The sequence below is a fragment of the Microplitis demolitor genome, chromosome 1 (genome assembly GCF_026212275.2).
Source record: "Microplitis demolitor isolate Queensland-Clemson2020A chromosome 1, iyMicDemo2.1a, whole genome shotgun sequence".
Lineage (NCBI taxonomy): Eukaryota > Metazoa > Arthropoda > Insecta > Hymenoptera > Braconidae > Microplitis > Microplitis demolitor.
This window is the reverse complement of record NC_068545.1, coordinates 4,821,622-4,846,631: the sequence shown is the minus strand read 5'-3', so window position 1 is coordinate 4,846,631 and position 25,010 is coordinate 4,821,622. Positions and strand designations below refer to the sequence as shown.

Here is a 25,010-nt window from a genome sequence, read left to right as displayed (position 1 = left end):
TAAGTTAAAATATTCAATAAGAAATTTTATGATTAAAATAATTTAAAAATACACTTTTATAGATACTTTTAAAAATTCCCTGACATTTCCATGATATTTCTCGGTTGCATAAAATTCCCTGATAATTCCCGACATTCCCGGTTTGTGGCACCCTGTAAAATTTAATTACGGCAATTGTCTATAGAAAAGTCTAGAAAATTTCATTAAAAATCCGATAAGAAATTTAGGCGCTATGCTGGTGACAAGGACAGTTTATTTTACAGCCATAATTTTTAAAATTAAAAATGAACGTTAGTTTTAAAGTTGACACTAAACTCCGAGGATTACTCACACATTTGTTTATAATCTCTATATATTTTGTTATATAACTAAGGAATATTTTTCAGACGAGAGAAAATGCTCTCCAGTTGCTCATCTTCTCGTTGGTTACCTTCCCAAGTACTGAGTTCAAAGTCGAGAACGTTGCTAACAAAGTGGCTTTGATGGTTGGAGATAGAAGAAGACGAGTTCGGCAAGCGGCTTTAGATACTCTCGCAGTGCTTGCACAAATTTACGAGCCTGAGGTAACGTCAAAAGACTTTATTGTCCATGTGATATATATATACTGCAGATAGGTATTTCGTGGTTCTCTAACTCTTGGATTAGAACTCAACTGGACTTAAGACTTGAGTAGACTTGTAGTTCAACTTCCAAGTCGCTTGTTTTTTATCCAACTTTTTTATTGTAAAAATAAAATTTTTCTAAAGGAGGTACTTCAAGCTGGTCAGCGAGCCGCTAAACAACTGAGAGAAACCTCTGATATGGTTGCTGCTATTCGTGCCAGGCTTGCAAGAAAATCACTGCCAATGGTCTCTGCAGACGGTCTTGTTGTTTATGGCTTACAAATTTCTCCGACGGTTCAGATCGCCACAGGTTTTTATTTTATTATATTTATTTTTATCATAAATCAATAAATCGACTCATCTATTTTATTTTAAATCATCAGGTCCAGATGTTGATTGGATCGTTGCCGGAAGTGGTTCAGTCTCACCCGGAACTGGGAGAGCCCGCGGCCAAATCATCACGATTAATCCTCGAGCAAACTTTGATAAAATTTCACAAAAGTAATTTATTTATTAAGGGGAAAAATAATTTTGATTTCCGCAGATATTATTTTTTTTATTACTCGGATCTATATAGATCTGTGATCAAAGCTAACAAAGGCTGAATTTTTTTTTTTTAAGAGATTTATATAAATCTGAGTAGATCTGAATAGTTCTATTGATATTCAAGTTTATATAATCAGATCTCATTAGATTTAAATTATTTTTTCCCGGGAAAATTTGAATTTTAAAATTTTTTTACTTTGAAAATAAAAAAAAATTTTAATAAATTTTATATCTAAGGAGATCTATTGGAATTCATAAAGATCTAAAATTTGAAAAATTAGATCAATGATTTTAATCAGATCTTGTTAGATCTAAATTATTTTTTTGCGGGAAAATAAAAAATTTTTTTACTTTGGAAGAAAGTTCAGGATTTTGTAAAAAAAACATTTGAAAAAATTTTATATCTAGAAGATCTATTAGAATTAATAAAGATCTAAAATTTGAAAAAATTAGATCAATGATCTAATCAGATCTCGTTAGATTTAAGTTCTTTATTTGGTATATAAAATGAAAGTTGATATTATCTGTATAAATAAAAATAAAAAATAAATTTTATTTAGAAACGATACAGAAGAAAATTCTTCGAGTCATGACAGAAACTTAGTAGCCCGTGGTATTGGATTACATCCAAAAAATGAGAAACCTGTGGCATGGCAATTAGTATCGGCCGCGAGCAAAGTAAGCAATTGAAACTTTTCTCTCTACTTAATTATTAGTTTTGTGTTTTTTTTGTTTCTACTTTTTTTCACCACTCGTTTAAGACTTCATGCGACTCACTAAATGTATACATACATTTATAAAATAACGTTTTAATTATGTCTAATTATTTTAACAAATTAGGACTAATTACTAAAAAAATTAAATTATATTTTTTGTTGTTGTTATTCATTTAAAATAATGTGGAAATTATGATAAATAATTACTCGTGGTTTTATAATTTTTCTAAGGTTATATTTTTGTTTGTAAAAATTTAATTAACAATAAATAATTAATAAATTATTTTTTAGGATGACAATAAATTAATAAATGGGAATAAAAAGGAAAAAAATTCAACACTAATTAATGGTGAGTAATTAAAAGAATTTTATTAATTATTTTTTAATTAAACAAATAATTTATTTGCAGGAATCAACGATAACAATAATAGCGGGATTAAAAAACGATTAGAAGATTCGGCAAGTCCGTTTATATCATCGCTGGATAGTATCGAAGATTCCTATGGCACTGACGTAAATATATCACTAATAAAAAATGACCAAGATGTGATAATGAAACAGCGTAAAACAGAGGAAAATTTCCACCGACGAATGGATGAAATTTATGCTGAACGTCCGCATCAAGATATAATAAGACTAGAGTCACGAATTCCCGTCGCACAATTTCGCGATCGTGATATCGTTGTGAGACATAGTACAGCTTACTCACGTAGACGTCGTGCAGTTAAAACGGATGAGTATGAAACTTCATCTTCAGCGCCACAAACTTCTTATGGTCAGCGTGACGACGAGATTAACCGTAGATATCGTAGTGATAGAATTAAACTACACATAAGACCGGGCTCTGATGACCGGAGTGAGCTTACTTCTCCCCAAGGAGCTTCAAATTCACCTCAAATGTCTCCTGTACACGATATCACGTTAGTTTATTTCATCTTTACTGCAACAGTCGTTTCTGCATTTAATATTAATTGTATTTATTTTTTTTTTTTATGTTGTAGATCTGTTCCTGGTTATCGTCGCCGTCAGAGTATTATACAGACAACTGTTTCGAAATCTGATAGACATATATTTCCTTCAATTGTAAGTATTTTTTTATAATTATTTTATTTTTCAGAAACGCATGGAGTCGAAGATAAAATGATTATTTATGAGCATTTAAAAAAAAATTCTATAATAATATCTTTCAATGGTTTTTACATAAAAAATTATGTGAAAAAAAGCAACGGTTTTTAACTTCCCGCTAAAAAAATAAAAAATTTAAAAACAAAAGGAAGTTATTGGTTTCGGTCTGATTTTCGAAAATCGAGTTTTCAATAGATCTTGACGTTTTGAGGTCCTAGGAAAATATTCTGACTAATTTTGAAATGTCCGAGTGTATGCATGTATGTAAATGTTTTGTAATTTTTGAACGGGTGAACTGATTCGGCTTTTTGAGGTGGCGTCTGAGGCTCATTGATTCCAATAATTTTTAAAAAATTAGGCATTTTCGGTACGTTGAGATATTTCATAAATAAAATTTAAAAAAAAAAATATTTCTTGCGAATAACTTCTAATTTACTCCATAGATTGATTCCAAAATCTGATCAGTGCTAAAACTCGATAAGCCGCGTCGAATGCCACCTCAACCATCAAAATTGAATCATTTGCTCAAGAGATATCGTTAACGAAAAAATTTCAAAAAAGTCTTTTTTCCGAATAAAGTCAATGACGTTTCATTGATTATTTCAAAAAAATTTCAGTGTTAGAGACTAAAAAACTGCGTGGAATGTCACCTCAAATGTCGAAATCGGTCATTAGTTCAAAAGATATCGGCGATGAAATATTTAAAAAATAACATTTGTCCTCATTTTCCCAGGATAACTTACTATATAATTTATCAAATGTACCTAAAATTGAACCGAGTCTACCATATTACAGTCTTTTTCGATCACTACAGATTTTATTACAATCGTTTCATTGGTTTAAGTAATATCATCGAAAAAATCTAAGAAAAATCACTGCTTTTCACACTTCTCTCGGATATTTTGTATATAAACACTCTGATTTGATTCAAAACTCATTTAACTTTCTATTTAAATCGCGTTTATTGATGTTTGTCCAAATTCATTGATTTCATTAAACTGAAATGTGAACAAAATTAAAAAACCGTTTGTTGGAACTCGAAGAACTCATAAATATGAATGTAATAAAAGATATTGCCTAGCTCTTTGAGCTCTAACATATATTTTGACGAAAGTGTTTTCGAGCCTTTAAGGGCCCGAAAACAGCAGGAAGTTTTGGGGCTGGGCAGGGTCAGCCGGTTTACAGATTTTTTTTTGTTTTTGTTTTATAAATATATTAAACTTTTAACTATCAATTAAAATGTTATTTTATAGTTAAACATTTAATCATCTATTTTCGTGCGTTGCATACTAATAGAGGAAAGTAGGGCATTTGAAGCCACGTGTTTAATTGCCTACCAAAGCCGCAGGCGAAGGTGGCAAATACGCGGGTTGAGATTCCCTACCAGCTTCCCTAGATGTGCATACTATTTACCGCCACATCTGCCAAGGAAACTTTGAATTTGTGTTATTGTTTAAAGGAAGATTTGCGCATGCTTACTTTTCATTTGTTTGTTTTTCTAAAACAGGACTATTACTCTTTTCTCTACAAAGAGAATTAGAAATTTAATCTATTTGTGTAGATTTAAAAATTTTTTTCTGTATCATGCCATGGTAACTCTTAATACCCAAGGAAGTAGTAATTACTTAGATAAAAATATAGTAATCACATTAACATAATGAGTGAAATGACAATATAATCTAGAAATCACAATATACACGGAGAGAAAATTATGGTAACAGTTACAATATATTATGGGAATGGTTTCCATACTGCATGGTAACCGGTTTTTTCGAAATGCTGATTATAAGAACGGCACTCATATATATTATGGTAATTCCTATAATTATGGGTATAATTCCCATATGGTATCGGAATAGTTCCTATGGAATTATGGTAATCGTTACTATATACCTATGGTAATGGTTACTATAATATTATGGTAATCGTTACCACAATATTATGGGAATAGTTATTGTTTCTATTTGCTTATGGGAACTATTTCTATGAGTATGGTAATCATTACCATGATTCTTTCACATGCGATATGGAAACTGTTACCATAATGATAGGAATTGTTCCCATACTTATGGAAACTTTCCCAGAAAGTATGGGTCTATATCCCATAATCCCAAGTAGTCATTACCATAACGGTATGGGATGATATTTCATAAACGTACTAGGAACAGTTACTATAATTTTTTCTCTTTGTATGTGAGACTTTTATGAAAAGATGGAGGACAATAATTTCTCATTATATTGATTTTTTATTTGGTAATTTGAATTTTCAAACTTATAGAACATGAAAAATAAAAAAATCAATTCGTAGTGATGCGAAATGAACGTCTGTCATTTTGGACCGCTAAGAATTTTTTTGTCACAAATTTGGTCAGTCATATCCAGATGATTTGTAGCCGTCATCAAATTTTTGGTCACAAATTTGGGCTTGGTTATAAATTTTTTCAGTTACAACCAGCTAGATGATTAGACGCTTTTTTTTTTGCAAATGATTGAAAAATGTATGTTTCCCTTCATATTCTTATCTCGTAGTACATTTAAGAAAATTGCGGTTTCAAAATTTGAATTTGTATAAAAGTTAGAGAAGCTTTTGTAAGATGTCGCCACAACTGTGACAGTCCGTCATTTTATGAACGGCCTGCTAACGGTCATGTGATCATGACATGATCAAAAAATGACCTGATGATCAGCTTCACATCACTAGTTGCGGGTATCCCATTTTGTCTAAAAATTGAACGAAAAATTTTGGATGACAATTGGAAGCTTTTCTTCTTTCATACAAAATAAATAATTTACAGTATTTAAAATCAACAAAATTTTTTTTTTATCGTTCCCGATTTTGTCTGAGCCCTGATTTGTTTAAAATAAAATAATGAGACCTCTTAAATTAAATTCTGTCTATAATGTAATGGCGCTTCTATTGATAAGCATAAAAATGGATGAATTTTAAAAATCAGTTAATAGTTTAATTTTATTCAGCGGCACGTGTGAAAAATAGTCGGATTCTATTAGTTAAAAAAATAGGTCACAAATGCTTAGTGCCTAATTAAATCAATACTTCCAGTAATTTCCGATTTCAATCTTTATACATTTTCTCCGAATATACAATAGAAAATAATAAGTGTGACCTAGTTGGAGAGAAGATTGGATCGCTGCTTACAGTCACTACTGTTCGGGTTGCTACTCAAAAATATCGACACTTTTAAGAATTTCCACCTAGAATCATAACGAAATATTAAGAAATTGCGATGAAAAAGTTCATTCATATTAATCAAATTCATTATTTACAAATAAAAGGCTTTAAATTGATCCTAATACAGAACCAGTTCGTAACTTAATAAGTAATAACTAACAAAAATATCTAAAATCTAGATCCGATATCTGATTTTCAGCGTCGAAATCAAAATCAATAGGAAATATCTCTAACTACGAACCTTAGTTTAATCTTACAAGATTAAATCGGGATATCATTACTTTCTATATGATTCAATCCAAGTTTTTAATTAGTGATAAGTTCGATCTTTGATATAAAGTTTATGTTGTACTGCATTACTTAACAAAAACTTTTCGGTATTACGAAAAGCTTCTTAGCTTGGTATATTAAATTTTTTTACAATGACAAAATTGATTGATAATAAAATATACAACAATACATAATTAAATTTCTCTCTATGTTTAATGACTGAAAATTTGGTGAAAGGAAAAAGGGGAGAGCTGGAAAAATTACGTACTCGAAATATATCTTTTATTTTTTTAACATTTTTACATTGGAATTTATTATTTTTAGATAATTTACTGTGTTCTAAAAAATTATTTTTTACAAAATTTTTCTCGAAAATTTATTTTGCTCGTAATTTTTAATCTTAAATTATATCACTTACCGAAATTTAAACGTGACTATATACTTCCCTGGCGAATTCGAATTTCGGTATTTAGAAGTTACGGTATATATGGTATTTTACCGTAAACTACCGAAATTTGCGGTAAGTTACGGAATTTTGCGGTAAATTACGGGATTTTACGGCAATTTGTGGTGTTTTACGGTAAAGGCAGGTTAATTAGTCGTAAATTTGCATAATCCTGCGAGATTTTACTGCAAATTCACAGTCACATTGCTGGAGTTCTTCTGAATACTGTAAATTGCGTTAAAAATTCCACGAATTGCAGTAAATTGCCGTAATAGGCTTATAATGCCTTGCATTACCGCATTTTACTGCAAATTACCCCATCGACGGTAATTTGCCGTAAATTACCGGAAAATGCGACAAATTTGCAGTAAAAAACGGTATTTTGCGGTCAATTACGTTAATATTCTTCAAAATGTTTCTCATTTTTCAATAGTGTATATTCTCATGAAAAATCAAGGTAAAAATGCACATGGGATTCCATACGATTCCCATATAGATTTTACATGGTGTGGATTCTCATAGGAATTCATGTGAGAGTCTATATCAGGATCTATGCTAAATTCCTACAGGAAACCATACGAGTTTCTATCCGAAAATGCCATGTGGAAACCCATATAGGAATGTATGCTAGGTTCCCATATAATTTTTTTTGATAAGGTAATCCAAGATATCGTCGAATAAAGAAAAATTACACAATAACCGCAGGCGTCCATCTGAAAATGTTCAAGACGTGATCCGAAAACTAAATTTCAGAAAATTAGATTGAAACCAATAACTTTCCTTTTTTCGATGATTTTAAAGTCTCATAACCGGAAGTTACAAATGAATTTATAAATTTATCCCTGGCGGATCTGAACTACGGTAATTTATCGTTAAAAAAACGTGTTTGTATTGTAGAGTGACTGCAATTTACGAAATTTTTTTACAGTAATGTAAGGTTACTACGGCAATTTCCCATAATTTACGGCATTTTTACTGTGATTTAAGGCATGGTTTGGCAATTTGCGGTATTTTTACCATAAGCATAGTATGTTTTTTTTTATTTCTCCAGTTTGTACCGTGCAACACTTCATTTTACGGTAAATGACTGTTTCTTATTGCAAATTTACGGTAAAAATATCACAATTTTGCTATGGAATGTCACAGTTTTGTCCAAAATACCGCATTTTACCGTAAAATGCCGTAGTTCTTTCGCATGCCGTAAAATTCCAGCAAATTATGATAATGACCGTAATTCAGATCCGCCCGGAAATTTTCTTAATGTTTGCATAAATACTAAAAAAAAAATTTGTTTTTATCACCCAGATTGAATCTAGATGTAAATCAGTAGCAGCGGCATATGGAAAACCATTTACTCCAGTTCAAACAATTGATTCTTATTCGAGAAGGATTTCCAGTTCGCCAGTAGTCATCAAAATGTAAGTCACATAAAAAAACATACTAACAATTCAAATAATAATAATTTTATTATTAATAATAATAATAATGATAATAATAATAATATAACTTCAGACCATTTAGATTTTATTACAATGATGGCAATAAAAAATAATAAAACTTAAACTAAATTAAGGCAACGATTTACTCTCTATTATAATGGTTATTGTACGATCGCGTGTTTTATTCGAATCCGATACATAAAAATATCCTAATGCTTTAGCCCCGAACACAAAAATCTAAAAAGAGGGTTTTAAAATATCTGATAAGCGGGCCTTGTCCCAATTAATGACACCAATAATTCAGGGTTAAATTCCTTAGTCATGTAATGATTAAAAGATTACCAAATCTTGTCTTTGAACTATAGCTACTTAAATTATATATAGTTAAATGCTGTCAAGGAGACTTATACTTTTTATCACGCTCGTTTACCTGCACTAGACTCTTATATAATTTATATATTTTTAATGCTCACAACATTGTTACGTTTTTAAGTGTTGAGCGGCGTTCAGTATCTATTTATCGAATATACATTACATTTAAAGACACTTGGATGCGCTGGTATACGTGAACGGACATAGACATAGACATGTAGACATGCGGGACCCATTAGGTTGAATCGGCACCTCTTATCGTACATTCCTCTCCGTTGAATAATTTACCCTTGCGGCCTACCCGGTTACCAACCTCACATACAGGCTCAACTTTTCCTATTCTGTATGTACGTTTTTTATACTCGATATCGCTGCTGAGAAACTAACGTATGTACTTTTTTTTTCTCTTTTTATTTTGCCTTATATATATATTTATTTATTCTACGGGGAATATCGATCGTAGTTGAATAATTTAATTGACCAAAAATATTTATTAAATTAATACAGAGCCAGCTTAATAATTTTTTTTTTTGAAGATAAATTATGGAAAAATAAAAATTTTTCAAAAATTGCACCTATAGATTTTTTAATTTTCTACATGTGCATTTTTTTATTTCTCTATTTTTTTGTAATTGATTTGTTAAAAAATAAATCTGAAAATTATCCTTTGCTAACTTCATACGCAAAAAAATGAATTATAAAAATTAGTAATTGATAACTAAAAATTTAGAATGTGGTCACAACTTAATATCATTTCAAATAGTAATTTTGTGGTTTTATTGAATATATTATAATAATCTTAATTTAAATATTTAAATTTAAAGTTTATATGTAAATAAATCATGTTACAAGTAATAGAAATTACTGTTTGCTAGATAAAAAAATGAAATTATAATAATTTAACGTTTCAGCTTCAACATTCGATGTTCGGAACATTTAAGTTTATAGTAAAAAAGTAAAAAAACATTCAGTATGATAAATAAAATTTTCAATGTCGAACAATTGATTTTATGTACAACGGTATATAATTATTACTTTCTTCAAATTGTCAAAAAGTATATTTTAAGCGCATCAGTTTTTACAGTTTGAAACAATAAAATTTAACTTGTGTTTGTAAGCTTTTAATGTATGTGAAAGAATTAATCTAAAGCATTACTGATGCGCGGCTATATCTATATGGCAAGATGACGTATTTTATCATTTCAAACAATAAAATTTAAAGACCAAAAGTGACTATTTTTGTTTTCATATCAATATATTTTAGAGAATCATTCTTATACTTTTTCGCTTTCAATATTATATTATTTATGAATTACCTTCTTTGATGCGGGTTTGTTGTTCAAACAATAAAAATGAATTTGAAATCCGAATAAAATTTATCATTTATTTTTTTGCGTGTAAAATTTCTTATTTTAAATTAAACAATTTATATAATTCGGACAGATAAAATAAAATTGAATAGCACAATAAATTTTTAAATGAATCATCAGAGGGGTTGCTGAGTAAATAATTTAAAATTTTAAAAATAAATGGACTTAATGAGTTTAATGAGCAGGTTTTAATTTATCTAAGGGAATAATGACGTATTAGCTTGTCGCCGTCACTCGAATAAATAAAAGAACCGAGGGTGGATAAGAAGTCAGTGGTCGCACTGGGACTTTAAGTGGTGGCTGGTTAAACTGGACTCTAAGCGGGGTGTAGGTCTAGGCAAGTTATTACGTACGTAATATAAGAGTATGTGGGCGAATGTTAGTGTGGGTACGAGTAGGTAAATGTGTATAAGTGTGCACAGGTGAAACAAAGAGAAAAGAAAAAGAGAAAGAGTATTCGAGCAAGTAGAAAGGTGAAGGAGACGTGGGGTGAACCCTGACTGGTGGTGGTCAGCGTCGCGACGCTTGCTACCGGTCAGTCGTGCGTGTTTTACTGTTCGGTATATGTCTAACTAGAAATATTATTTTTTTTTTATAAATATATTTTTCTTACTCTAGTCACAACGTAGCATTACAGCTTGTATACTGTATTTTATATTTGTTGCAAAAAAAAAAAAATATTTTACTTATTATACCAACTACTGGATAATTTTTTTTTATAAAAATTCAAATACTTTTGCGAGGGTATTGATAATTATTATTATTTTTTTTTTTTTTTATTTAAAAAAATTAATTTTATTATTGCAAAGTTTAATAAATTTTTAAGAATGACAATGACCGTAATAAATTTAGTGGGGATTAAAGGTGACAAAACTCACAGATCGATAGACATTGGACAGTGAAAATGTATATAAATAAAAATAAAAATAAATACAGTAATAATTGGAGAGAGAGTTAAAATTGGAATGATGATATTAAAATGTTGTGTCTGGCCGAGTGAATCCGAGGACAAGGATGCCAAACACTCGGTTATAAAATCATGTAACGATGTGGAAATTATTAAAAAATCACTTTTCCTCTGCTGCCCTTGCGCTTTTCGACGCAGACGGCCTATTGATATCGAAACTAATGGGGATTTATCAATTAATTCTGAGCTTCCGGGTCTTGTTACTACGCCTATTATTTCGATAACACCTAATCAGTGCAATCAGCTGTATGTTTTTCTATCTTTTTTTTTTATAAAGATAAATCTTTTATCAATTAAATTTATAATCAATAAATTAAACCTACTAATTGATTACTTTTATTTGTTCCAGAGATAAAACGAACATCGATGAGGAATTGAATGAAAAGAATCGATGTAACTCTGCACAAATTTCTACCCATTGTATCAATAACTTAACTGATCTTTCAACTCACTACTTGGGTAAGAAATTTTATTATTTTTTAAATTTATAACAAAAAAAAAAAATAAAATATTTTTAAAAATTCCGATAATTTAAATTTCGCGCGCTGCGTAATTTAAAAATTAAGCACGTAGCTAATGAAATTATAACGTCTATAAATAATGAAATTGTCACAAGGATCATGTAGATTAATAATTAATATTTATTGCTAATAGCAGCAGATAACAATCATATTAAAATAAAAAAATATTAATGAGAATGTAAAATAACGATCGGTAAATTGTGTAGGAATAGAATTGGAGCGTAAGGTTCTTAACCCCAGGCTCCTGTGTTAGCTGGACAATATTGTTGTATGCACATGTAAATACCCGGAGAGACGATCGTGAGTTTACGTGTTCGTGTAAATCGATAATTCGCTGGTCAAGTCTAACGACCGTGTCGACGAACTCTGATTTAAATTTAAATTCAACTTTTAACTTTGAATATATACTTTGCAGACAAAAAATATTTTTTTAAAATTTAGTATATGAAAAAAAAAAAACAGTAGGTTTTTTAAAAAAAATGTTGACATGATGTACGTGGCGTAGAGAAAGTAAGTGAAGATTTTTAAAAAGTTAAGCGTTCTGGTGGATATTGTTATCGAATTCCCTCGTCGAGACAGCCCTCGGTTGTGGAAACGCAATAAACCAAGTTACGCTAAAGTGAGGTATAGAAAGGAGTAACAGAGGGAGAGACAGGGAGTGAAAGAGAGAGTAAAGGGGATGGGGATGGAATGGGGTTGAGAAAGTAAAGGAGGAGGTTGTTCGCGACAAAGCCAAAGTAAAGGAGATTGATTCGATTTCTCTGTTCGCTTCTGTTGTAATTTCATTTCTCACGTAATTCAATTCCTTGTGACACTAAGGTCGCGATCGAGAACCGTATGGGGTCTCAAGTGACTCGTCCAATGATAGAGACAACGAGCCGCTTCAAGATCATGAGGTCAATGAGGATAATTCGCATCGGAGTGCTTCCATTATTACCAAGTCCTTTGATATTATTACACATGAATCTAATCCGTCTAGAAGGAATTCTATCGATCAGGTATTTTCATATTCAATTAATATTAATCTCTCTCCAAAGTCCATTATAATCCACGCTGGTAATTTTATGGTAATGATTGTCATCGGTAACTTATAATGGTATAGTAATTACTTTTTAATTATTTATCATCCAAACTATTGACAATAATTGCTGGTGATAACTATTGCCATTGCCGAATAATTATAACTATTAACAATTTAAATTACTATAACAATAACTATAATCTTAGATGACAATATTTATTATATTGAGATAGTAATAGTTACCGTGTATTTAAAAATCATACACCGTCTCTTTGATGACTTAAGTTCTATTCAAACTAAACTTTTGAAGTTCGTTTATAGATAGTATCGATATTGAATGTTGAATATTGAATACTATGACAAATTATGATTATTAAGATCATAATTCAAAATGGTTCAGGTTTATACGGATCAATACTGAACCATTTTAATTATAATTTACTGGGATCTGATTAATCAAATAATAAATTATTAAGATCTTTAAGAGGGATCGCCTAAAAAACGTTTTTTGGGAATTTTTTTTAAGAAAACTACTGCATGGAATGTTATAATGTTTGAAGGATATATTTGTGGATATATAATAAATGCAAGATAAAATTTTTGGACCGAAGAATTCAAAATTCAGCGAGTTATTCACAATCTCTCGCTCAAAAAAAAGACTGCTGCAGTGATAGCGACCTTCACAGTACAGAAAATCAAAAAAACCAAAAAGTTTATTAAACTAGAAGGTGTTTTCCGTAACATGACCATCGAGCTAAGAAAAAAATTTTAATTTATCAAAATGGTGGTTTTTAAAAAAAATTTTAAATTTCGCGCGAAAATTTCAAATTTTGGCCTGGCAAAATTACATTTTTGATTCGATCGGAAAACTGGAGGTTCGTGGTACGTAGAAACATATATAAAAGAAGCTGCAATGCGAATCAAATATATCGGATGATTTGTTTTCGAGTTATAACTGCAGCAATTTTGAAAAATGGATTTTCGAGAACCGATAAGCGGCTGCTCTTCAGATGGCTGTAACTCAAAAAAACTATTTGAGATATGCACTAGAAATTGTAGTGTTATTTTTGAAGCAATAGACTACCGAAATATGCAAACAAAAGAAAATATTGATGTTTTCAAAATTTCACACTAGTCTTTGGGTTCAAATTGTTTTCTTATAAATTCTCTATATGCTAGTATATAATTTTATCTATTTTAGTACAATTAAAAGAGGTTAGAAATATTTGAGTGTGTGAAATTGTCGAAAAATACTTGTTTGGCCATATCCAAATATACATCTTTTACTCAAATAAACCTTAGACGGTTCAAATTAATCTTGTTTTCAGTGCACGGCTGAGACAGTTCCAGGTCCTTGAAATTTCCGAAAAGTGTGTGGGGGGAGGGGGGGCTACCAACTAAAAATCGCCTTAACGTTAATTTGGCTTGATATTTTAACGATTATTTTAATAAAATAACTAAATTTTTTATAGTATGACTATATCGAATGATGTAAACATTTTCCTGAATAAAACAGTAATTGATTGTTAAGTTTTTTTGTCGGACGGCGATTCTAATTAAGTCTCAATTACGAATAAATTCTCAGAACAATGTAGTATTGAAACGGTCGTTTTATTTTTAAAGTTATCAATTATGAAAATTTTATAATGTCTATAATAGGTTCTCTGTTTTTAGAACGAAGAAATACATTATCAGCCAAAGATAAATTTTAATGGACTCATTGATATAATTTACCATTACTCTATTTTAAATCTCGAAGTGATAACTGTCATGAAAATTAAAACCACTAAAAATTTAATTTATTTAATTAGAATAATTATTTTATTTATTGTCCATAAATTAATCACCTTTGAATAAAAAAATTTAAATAGAAATATTTTTTTTTTTTATGTATAATTAGTTTTTTTAATGCGAGAAATTTCATAGCGAAACTTTTTGAATTTAATACCAAGTCAATATTTTGAAGTTATCTATTTGCCGACGATTTTTTGATAAGATCTCGATTTTTTTGACTTAAATCGTGGCCAAGTAGCTTGTCTTGTGAAAAATGGCTCGGAATTTTGATTTGTTAAATCTAGTCTAAATTAAATTTTATTTTTGACCAGGATTGTCATAGAGGTATACCGGTATCTAGACTACCCGAGTTGAAGAATTAGATGTAATTTGAATGTTTTGAAAGTAAATTAAAAGATTTTTTTGTATTTTGGTTCATAAAAAATTGGTAATTTCATGGTTTATGATTTTAGTTTAATGATAACATTAATTAATTTATTTCAATTTTTGTAATCACAATTTTCATAACCTTGATATTATAATATATGAACAGATATAAATACATTTAGTGTTAAAAATAGAAGTATAAAGCTGAAAAAATTTTGTTTTTCAAAATACGAATTTTTTTATTTAAGCGCCGGGAAGGCGGATAACAAAATTTTAGAAAATAGACGTGATTATAATTCAGAAGTATAAAAACGATGAAAAAAAATTTTTTGGTATGCTTATGTTCTCTTATTGTAAGTCTAAATAGGTTTTAGGTACGTTTTCGATTAATGATACTCAAATCTATGTTTTGAAAAAGTTGAAAGCAGGAAATTGAGTTTTTAATGTCTAAAACGCTCAATTTATGTTCAAAACGTTGAGAACGTTCAATATACGTTGAAAACGTTCAATATACGGTCAAAACGTTCAATATACAGTCAAAACGTAAAAAACTTTCAAGTTACGTTGAAAACGTTAAATTTACGTTCAAAACGTTGAGAACGTTCAATATACGTTAATAACGTTCAATTTGCGTTCAAAACGTTAAAAACTTTCAAGTTACGTTGAAAACGTTAAAAACGTTCAATGTGCGCTCAAAACGTTCAATATACGTTCAAAACGTTAAAAACTTTCAAGTTGCGTTGGAAACGTTAAAAGCGTTCAATTTACGTTCAAAACGTTAAAAACTTTCAAGTTACGTTGGAAACGTTAAAAGCGTTCAATTTACGTTCAAAACGTTAAAAACTTTCAAGTTACGTTCAAAACGTTGGAAACGTTCAAGTTACGTTGGAAACGTTAAAAGCGTTCAATTTACGTTCAAAACGTTAAAAACTTTCAAGTTACGTTCAAAACGTTGGAAACGTTCAATATACGTTCAAAACACGAAGAACTTTCAAGTTACGTTGAAAACGTTAAAAAAGTTCAATTTACGTTGAAACCGTTCAGTTTACGTTCAAAATGTTAGAAACGTTCAAGTTACGTTGGAAACGTTAAAAGCGTTCAATTTACGTTCAAAACGTTAAAAACTTTCAAGTTACGTTCAAAACGTTGGAAACGTTCAATATACGTTCAAAACACGAAGAACTTTCAAGTTACGTTGAAAACATTAAAAAAGTTCAATTTACGTTGAAACCGTTCAGTTTACGTTCAAAATGTTAGAAACGTTCAAGTTACGTTGGAAACGTTAAAAGCGTTCAATTTACGTTCAAAACGTTAAAAACTTTCAAGTTACGTTCAAAACGTTGGAAACGTTCAATATACGTTCAAAACACGAAGAACTTTCAAGTTACGTTGAAAACGTTAAAAAAGTTCAATTTACGTTGAAACCGTTCAGTTTACGTTCAAAATGTTAGAAACGTTCAAGTTACGTTGGAAACGTTAAAAGCGTTCAATTTACGTTCAAAACGTTAAAAACTTTCAAGTTACGTTCAAAACGTTGGAAACGTTCAATATACGTTCAAAACACGAAGAACTTTCAAGTTACGTTGAAAACGTTAAAAAAGTTCAATTTACGTTGAAACCGTTCAGTTTACGTTCAAAATGTTAGAAACGTTCAAGTTACGTTGAAAATGTTGAAAACGTTCAAGTTATGTTGACAACGTTAAAAATGTTTAATTTACTTTGAAAACGTTCAATTCACGTCTAATATTTCGACTTGGGTATATATTCAATTAATATAATGACTTTAAGACAGATAATTATCAATTTTTTTTACTAATTAGATAGATTTATTATAAAACTGATTATTTTGCACACCTCAAGCGCGAAAGCTCTAAGGTTGTTTTATGATCGTTCTAAATTTTTGTTTTATAATAATTATTTCAATCGAAATTCACGAAATTGCTGTTTAGTATTTTACTAAAAGTTAATTTAATTATATATCAATAATTATAATCATAGAATTTAAGTTTGAATATCAAAGAATGTCTAAAAAAATATTTTTGTGGCTTATGAATTTACAAAAAATAATTCAATAAAGGGCTAGTTCGGTATTTTTCTCCATCAATGTTTAAAATTCTACCCTACCATGATGATGATCATTAGCATTAAATATCAGCTTGTAATAATGACTTTTTTTAATATTCTGAGTTGTAAATAAAAATAAAATTTATTAAACAAGTCGGGATATTTAAAAAAGTTTAACTAATTATATCAAAGAATACTTGTAGATTATAAAGTTTATAAGTATATGAAACTAAGGCTGTAATAATGATATTAATAACAATAAAAAATAATGATTTTTATGATCGCAAGATACCAGTAACAGTACTGTCAAGTGCGACAAATTCAACAGACTTGGATAAAGAAACGAGTTCTGATGATATAGCCTCGGGTCGTGAGCTAGACAGTGATGATCCTTTGACTCGTAATCCACCTTCAGGCTCTTCAGTTGTCTCTAATGAGAGCAGCTCAGCTGATGAAGCGATAAGAGAAGTTATAAGTCCTAACCACAGAGACACTGGTGGTATTCAAGCCATTGCTTTTGATGAACACGATAGTCCGGATGTATCTCTGGTACTGCTTAACAATTTAATTTTTTGTTAATTGTTTTATTTCCTTTTTTTTTTATTACTATTGTTGTTGTTATTTTTTTAAGGCTTACGATCGAGAATATTCGACCGAGTTACAGATTGATATTGAATCGAGAGCATGCTCTTCCATAAATTCTCCTAATAAATTCTTCCATTCGGTTGTATGTCACGATGATGAGGATGATGATGATGATGATGAAGAATTGGAGGAAAATAATAATGGAGATGAAGATGAAAATGAAAATATTGATTTAGATATAGGTGAAGATGTAAGCGATGACATAAATGTGGTAAAGGATGTGGAGAATGAAAATGGAGACGAAGATGATAAAGAAATATCGGAGTATAAAATTGATGAGATGTCAACATCTATCACAACTACTACGACCTCTAGCATTAGTGGAATTACGACAACGTCTTCTTTAACCACATCAACGTCAACATCTTCATCAAACTCGGAGACTGTGAAGAATTTAGTTTCGATAGTCGTTGCATCTCGACCTCATTCTCGAGCAGCGACTGAGTATCATGAAACCACGACTGCCGTCACCTTTCAGCCTCTCGACATCCGGCAATCCCGTGAGGGAACCTCAGTTTCCGGTGAAGCCTCAGTTATCCATGACCCGAATGATACACTTACACTTGAATCGAATGACCATGATGGAGATATTTCTGTAAAGAGTAAAATTGTCTCTGTGGTAAATAAATTATTTTAAATTACCACTAAAGCTTTTAAATTACTTAGACAGTTTTATTATTTCTTTTTTTTTTTGTCATTAAAATATCACTTACAATAATTTATTCTCATTTTACTGAGATCAAAGCTTTAAGTATACAAGTCTTACTTTAAACTTGAATAACTTGATAAAAATAAAAAGTAAAAGGTGAGTAAAAAAATTTATAAAGAAACTGTTCCAAAGCTCAAACTAACTTTTCAAATGCCATGTCGGGAATTGAGCTGTGATTTTTTTTTTTTTTTTTTTTTTTCAGAGCAATAAAAATAAGGTGAAGAAAAATTTTAGGATCTTTAAATATTTTTTTATCTTAGACCAACTTTTCAAGTCGTGTTTTAATTTTAACTCTCTTAAAAAATATTTTTTTGACTTTTTTTAATGTCGGCTTAATAAATGCGACTCAAAATAATTTTGCTAAAAAAAAAATATATGAATTTTTTTTCGCTCTTTAATTAAAGGCAATAATTGAATTTATATAGTTTTAACGCAAAGCTATGATGCAACTAAAAATGTAATAAAAAAAATTTACAAACCTTTGTTTTTTTGTATTCAACAATTTCCTTTGTTCTAATTGATTGATTAAAAAGTAAAAATGTTTTTATTCAATGGTTTAGATTAAACATCCATCAGATGAAAATCCTGACACAGAAATTCACGTCGTAACAATAGAAAAAATCCATCAAACGTTAACTAGCTCAAGGGAAAATGGAATAGTACCAGAAATCGCCCGAATCCATGTATGTTATAATTATAAAAACAATAACTTTCAATTTAATTTTTATTATTAATTTACTATTATTATTATAGTAATTAAAAAATATTTTTTTTAATAAACAACAACAATAATAATTTTTTTTATTATTTCTATTACTGTAAAAAATTTAGAGTGAATACGGAGCGGATTCTTATTTATTTAATCCCAGAGTAAAATTTACTCTGAATAGGAACGAATGCAGATTTAAATAAAATCCAGACTTCTACGAAATCACTCTGCTGGAAAGACAAACTCCTTATTGACTCCGTATGCCGAGTGATTTTTTTTTTAATTTGACCACCTTGGACCGTTAAAAAATACGACATTTTCAATAATTTTTTTTCAGGCCCTGTATAAGATATTACAATGATTTTCTAAAAACTTTTATTTGAAGTTTATGGAATTCAAAGTACTTGTTTTTTAAAATTTTATTTTTTAACAACTATCCAGCAGGTGCCAAAATTGAAGCCTCAAAAAAATGGCGGTTAATCTCAGGGTTGGTGAATTTGAAGCAAAAAAACAAAATGGAATTTTCAAAAGAAAGATCTCTTACGTGATAATTTATTACAGTTAGAAATAAAAAATGGCGGATGTTTGAAAAAAAGGTTGAAAAAACACCCCTGGTTTTTACTATCCTCTGCAAAAAAAAATGTTATAATTAATTCTTGATGTTAGAATGTTACATTTCCAAAAATATCTCAACGTTTCGTTGGTTTTTTTCAAACTTCTTCAGGAGATCTAAAACATGATTACATTACAATATTTAGTTATAAATCTTACATAAAGTTCTATCCAAATAGACTAAATTATTCATAATAAACTTTTTGAGGTTAACATTCTCGTTGTAAACACTGGTCGTTGTAAAAACTTCTAGTTTTCTGTTGTCGAAGTTCCCGAGAAAATTTTCCTTAATTTGTTGATTAATTTTTTGACAAAATACGGTAAATTGTCATACAAAACATCATAATGAACAAAACAAGACCAAAAACATTGAAATCGGTGGAGTAGTTTCGGAGATTAACTATTTGCCATTTGAAAAGTCCGCCATTAGTTTCGAGAAAAACGCATTCAAAGTTTTACGCGCACACTTTCACTAATTTCTTTATGACCGAATTTGAATTTCAAAAAAAAGTTTTTTCGGAGTAATTTTTAAAAATATAAAAATTGAGAAAATGCAAAATAACTAAAATTTTTAAAGTTTTAAAGGTGGTCAAGTACCGTAACTAAAATCCGTAATCACTCAAAATTTACCTCCGATTTTTTACAGTATAGATATTTTTAATTAAAAAAAAATACGACTAAAAATAAATTTTTTCAGATGGACAATAATGCAACAGAATCTCCGACAAAAAGATTGCAATCAAAAGTACCGCGTAGCAGAGTAAAAATGAAAACAGGATTGAATAAAGTCGCTCCCGCATTACCGATTAATAATAATGAAAAAAGTTTTAACAAATCAAAGCCAATTATTCCACAATGCTTTTCCCAACTTGAAAGCAATGACTGGTAATTTATTTTATCACCCGAGTTGCTTTTAAAACTCTTAGCTTTCATCTATTTACCTATTTATTTTATTCAAAACGTCTACTTTAAATTTCTCTTATAAACTTTTTTACAAGTTTGTGACAACCAACATGAAGTATTAACTCTTACTGATGTATTTACAGGGAAGTAACGATAAAAGGTTTGAAAGAACTGTCAATTATTGCAAGACAGCAACGTCATTTATTGGACAACTGTCCGCAAAATCTTGTGGGTCGATTGTTAGGACGTCATATCAGAAATTTACGGTCACAAGTTGCTCGCACAGCTTGTATGGCAGCTGGTGATGTTTTTGAGTCTCAAGCGCGTTCTATTGATCACGTAATTTGTTAAATTAATTAATTATTTATTACTATCACTAATTAATATCAACAGTAATTAATTATAGTTATTAATTAATTATTATTTAGGATCTTGATGATATTGCTGGACCATTGCTTCATAGAACAGCAGACACTAACAGATTTTTACGCTCTGATAGTAATGCTGCTCTTGATCGTATGATAGAACACCTTCCACCTCATCGTACAATATCTGTTATCATACATCGTGGCGCTGGGTAATGATAACTTATACTAATAATAATACTAATTAATTTATAAAATTAATTAATATTATAATATTATTTTAAATTTATAATCTCTTCAGTCATCAAAATGCCGTCGTAAGAGCAGCTACGGCGAGACTTTTAGCTTCTGTCGTTGAACGTATGGGACCAGACTCAGCTATGACGCTTCCACGAGATGTCAGAGAAAAGTTACTAAGTACTGGTGCTAAACTTTTAATGGATGGTAACTTAGATGCTAGGTATTAACTTTATTAATTAATTAATAATAATAATAATTGTTATAATAAAATCATGTATATATATGTATGTCGGGGTGTTTAAAAAAAAACTTTTTTTTTAATCTATGATCTTAAAAGTTTCTCAAGTCTTAGGTATAAAAAAAATCCTCCCATAAAAGCAGCTCGAAATCTCAATAATTATTAATTTTTACATTTGAATTACATGGGAAAATTTTTTGTTTTTTTTATAAATAAAAGTATTGAAAAAAATTTTTTTAAAAATCGGAGTAGTCTTGTAAGAAATTTAATTCAATATGAAGAAGTTTTCTGTGTACGACTAACAGAAAAAGAGTTATGAAGCATTGAACAATACGCTGTAAAAAATTTGGGGGATGAAGGCGAATTAAATTCGGAGTGAATGCGGAGTAAATGACTGTTTGTTAATTTGTTCCCTTCGGAGTAAAATTTACACCGAAGGGGAGTTTATTTTAATAATAAAATTTCGAATATGTTTAAACACTGTCTATTCACTGTAGAAAATCGGTGAATTCAGAGTGATTGAGGATTTTGTTTAAATCTGGATTCACTCTGACTCGGAGTTTTAGTATTAGAATAAACTACCCTTCGGAGTAAATTTCACTCCAAGAGTATTAAATAAATAAACAGTTAACTCCGAATTCACTCCAGATTTAATCTGCACTCACTACGCACATTTTTTACAGAGTATATTGTGTTAAATCAGTCAAGTGTTTTAAAAACGGGGTACTTAAGGTAATACTAAGTTTTTGAAGATCCAAATACGCTAAATATGTTTTTTAAGAATTAACATTGTTAAACTTCCCGCTAAGAAAATTGCAAGTTTTCAAAAAAACGGGAAGATACTGATTTCACCCCGATTTGTGAAAATCGAAATTCTAACAGATGTCGACGTTTTGAGATTGAACCGATTTTGATATTCGAGGTGTCATTCGACGCAGCTTTTTATTTACTATAAACACTGAAAATTTGAGCTTAATTGGTAGGGTACGTTCGGAGATATTTTAAAAATAAAATTTTTTCAAAAATGTTTTTTTGAAAAAATGTTTTTTTTTTAATTCGCTCGATGGATTGATTCCAAAATCTAATCAGCTCTAAAACTTTGTAAGCCGCGTCGAATGCCGCCTCAACAATCAAAATTGGTTCATTCGTTCAAGAGAATCCGTTAACGAAAGAATTGAAAAAAAAAAATTTTTTTTAGTATTTTGGAAATTTTTCAACAACAACTCGATAAATCAATTTCAAAATTGGATCAGTTGTAGAATCAATAAAACGCGTCGATTTCCACCTTAAACCTCTCAATCCGTTTATTCGTTCGAGAGATATCGTTTGAGAAAAAATGACGAAAAACGTTTTTTTTCGAAAACAAAGGCATACAAAAGTATTTTCGAGCTCCTTGAGCTCGAAAATGTATTCACAACAATTTTTCAAACTCAAGGAGCTTGAAATTGGCGGGAAGTTTTGGGGCTGGCCCACAGGGTCAATCGACAGACCGATTTTTTTTTTTTTTTTTGTAACTAAAAAGAAAATTCTGCAGAAATTTTTCTCATGTGTTACAAAAAAATTGACAAATGGCATTATCTCATTTTCGAAAACCTAAATTTCTGTCAAAAAGCTGTATTCTAATAAAAACATAAAGTCATACCATTCATTACATTTTGAAACTTCATAAAATTTTTTCTGTTGGTCGTACGAAAAAAACATTTGAAACTTTTTTGCAGAGAATTTTGTTTTCTTCAAGAGAATAGACTTTAATCTTCGAAAAAAAAATTTTCAACACTTTGATTGTTTAAAAACAGACAAAAAATTTTTTACATGCAATTGAAAAAAATGAATATTCGTTGCGCTTTTCGAGGATTTTTTTTATATTCAAAACCAGCTTTTGGGACTAGAAAAAAAATTTTGTTTTGAAACACTAATATATATATTATCTATTTATAAAATAAAAGGAATCAAGCCAAGCTGATGTTCAAACAACTGTCAAGATGTGAAGGATTTAGAAGAGCATTAAAAGACTCTGTACCGGACACAACGCTTCGTCATATCGATAAAACACTGAGATCACTATAAATGTCAATTATTTAAAGATTTAATAAACTGTTTAAATAATTACTATCTTTTTTTTTATATTTATTTATTTTTCTTTAATTTAAATAAAATGATGTAGTTAATAAACCCAATGGTTATTTAATTTTTTAAGTTTCTATGAAATTACTATTATGTACATGTTTAATATGAATAGATTATATATAAATTATATATAAATGTATGTGAATGAAAAGACTTAGCCCTTTCATCGTCCACGTTTCATTCATGAGATAATTATTTATATACAATTTAATACTTTGTACGTGAATGCTTAGAATTATTTTATGTGAATGAACATGATATTTATAAATATACTGCATTAAATATGTGAAAAGATAAATAATAAAATATTAATTTTTAAATTACTAATCTAATGTAACTTTTTATATTATCAACTTTGTTATTTATTATAAATATATACATGCATACAAAAATTATTAATTTGTGTTAATGGTTTTTTGAAACTTCGTTAAATTTTTAAAATCTTTTTCTTCAGAATATTTATTAATATAAGAGTTTATCAAAATGTAGGATATAGTAAGTAAACAGTAGATTTTCTACAGTAAACCTGGATATGAATATAAATGAGAGGATATTTGTTGAGTTTACTTATAAAGTTTTACAAAAAATAAAGTAAAGTAGAAAGAGAAAAAAAATACAGTAATTATTAATGATAAAGATGAGATTCAAATATTTTTCGTAGCACTTACATAGAAACTGCAAATTTCAATACCTGTTTTGTCAATTGCAACAAGATAATTATCGACCAGTGCGACAGTGGCTCCCTCTTTGGTGTGTATATTATTTTTCAGCATACTTGCTCTGAAAGTTTAAATTCTGACCCTGTTTAAAGGGAAGAAAGTTGATCTTTTCTTTTATGAGAAGACAAATTTTAAAAATTAGTGCATGCGGTATTCTTTTTGTAAACAGGCGCGAAAATTTAAACTTTCAGGAGCAGATTTGGTGAAATAGTACATTGTGTGACAAGACCTAGAACAAGAAGATTGCAGACAAGGGTTGGCTATCATTCGAAGTTCTAATCTGTCTCATGTTTAGAGGTTCCATGCGGAACTTTCAGAACGAATTTTTTTTTTACACGGAAGAAGGTAAAACGTCCTGGGTGTTTATCATCCTCACCTTCGGCTCGAGTAGTCAATTACACACGTGGGTAGGAATGTCCTACTTTCCTCCCTAGATGTGTAATATACTAATTTTGACTTCATTTCATCCCTGTTAAAATCGCATTTGTCTATTGTAAACTTCCAAGGGACAGTTTTTAAAACCAGGTTTATTTTTACCCGGGTTAAAATTAATAATAAACACTAGTCGCAAAAATTAAGGGATACAAAAAAAATTCCAACATTTTTGAGTGATTTTCAACATGTTGTAACTCGTATATGGTCACAAATTTTAGTTTCCACCCAAAGTGATCCCATTTATTCCGACCCTCCCCCTATGTATAAATATACCAGGTGTCCTATTTACTTATTTGATCCTAATTATTCTTATCGCAATGGAAGAAATTTATAATTTTTAATACCTTAAGAAGTTATTTATAAAAAGTTGAAGCTTACTGAATTTACAAATTAATTGGACAAGTAATTTTAAAGTCTCCTTATAATTAAGTATAATTATTTTACTCTAGTCCATTGCATTGCATTAATTAAAATATGAAGATACATTATTATTATATTTA

At 29.5% G+C, this 25,010-nt stretch overlaps 1 protein-coding gene across 3 annotated transcripts in view; it reads left to right on the top strand.

Annotated features, from left to right (window-relative positions):
- LOC103575564 (uncharacterized) overlaps positions 1-23,380 on the top strand; it is a 41,693-nt gene extending 18,313 nt beyond the window's left edge. For all 3 annotated transcript variants that reach the window (XM_053739816.1, XM_053739820.1, XM_053739815.1), the window contains 18 exons: positions 387-563; positions 747-912; positions 986-1,103; positions 1,709-1,826; positions 2,156-2,213; positions 2,274-2,784; positions 2,866-2,947; positions 8,200-8,312; positions 11,392-11,501; positions 12,383-12,561; positions 17,097-17,357; positions 17,440-18,072; positions 18,723-18,845; positions 20,181-20,368; positions 20,530-20,725; positions 20,815-20,963; positions 21,053-21,211; positions 23,176-23,380. In XM_053739816.1, coding sequence (XP_053595791.1) covers positions 387-563; positions 747-912; positions 986-1,103; positions 1,709-1,826; positions 2,156-2,213; positions 2,274-2,784; positions 2,866-2,947; positions 8,200-8,312; positions 11,392-11,501; positions 12,383-12,561; positions 17,097-17,357; positions 17,440-18,072; positions 18,723-18,845; positions 20,181-20,368; positions 20,530-20,725; positions 20,815-20,963; positions 21,053-21,211; positions 23,176-23,296 — 3,462 coding nt within the window. In that variant the 3' untranslated portion in view covers positions 23,297-23,380. The remainder of the gene's footprint in view (positions 1-386; positions 564-746; positions 913-985; positions 1,104-1,708; positions 1,827-2,155; positions 2,214-2,273; positions 2,785-2,865; positions 2,948-8,199; positions 8,313-11,391; positions 11,502-12,382; positions 12,562-17,096; positions 17,358-17,439; positions 18,073-18,722; positions 18,846-20,180; positions 20,369-20,529; positions 20,726-20,814; positions 20,964-21,052; positions 21,212-23,175) is intronic.
- Positions 23,381-25,010: the final 1,630 nt, after the last annotated feature.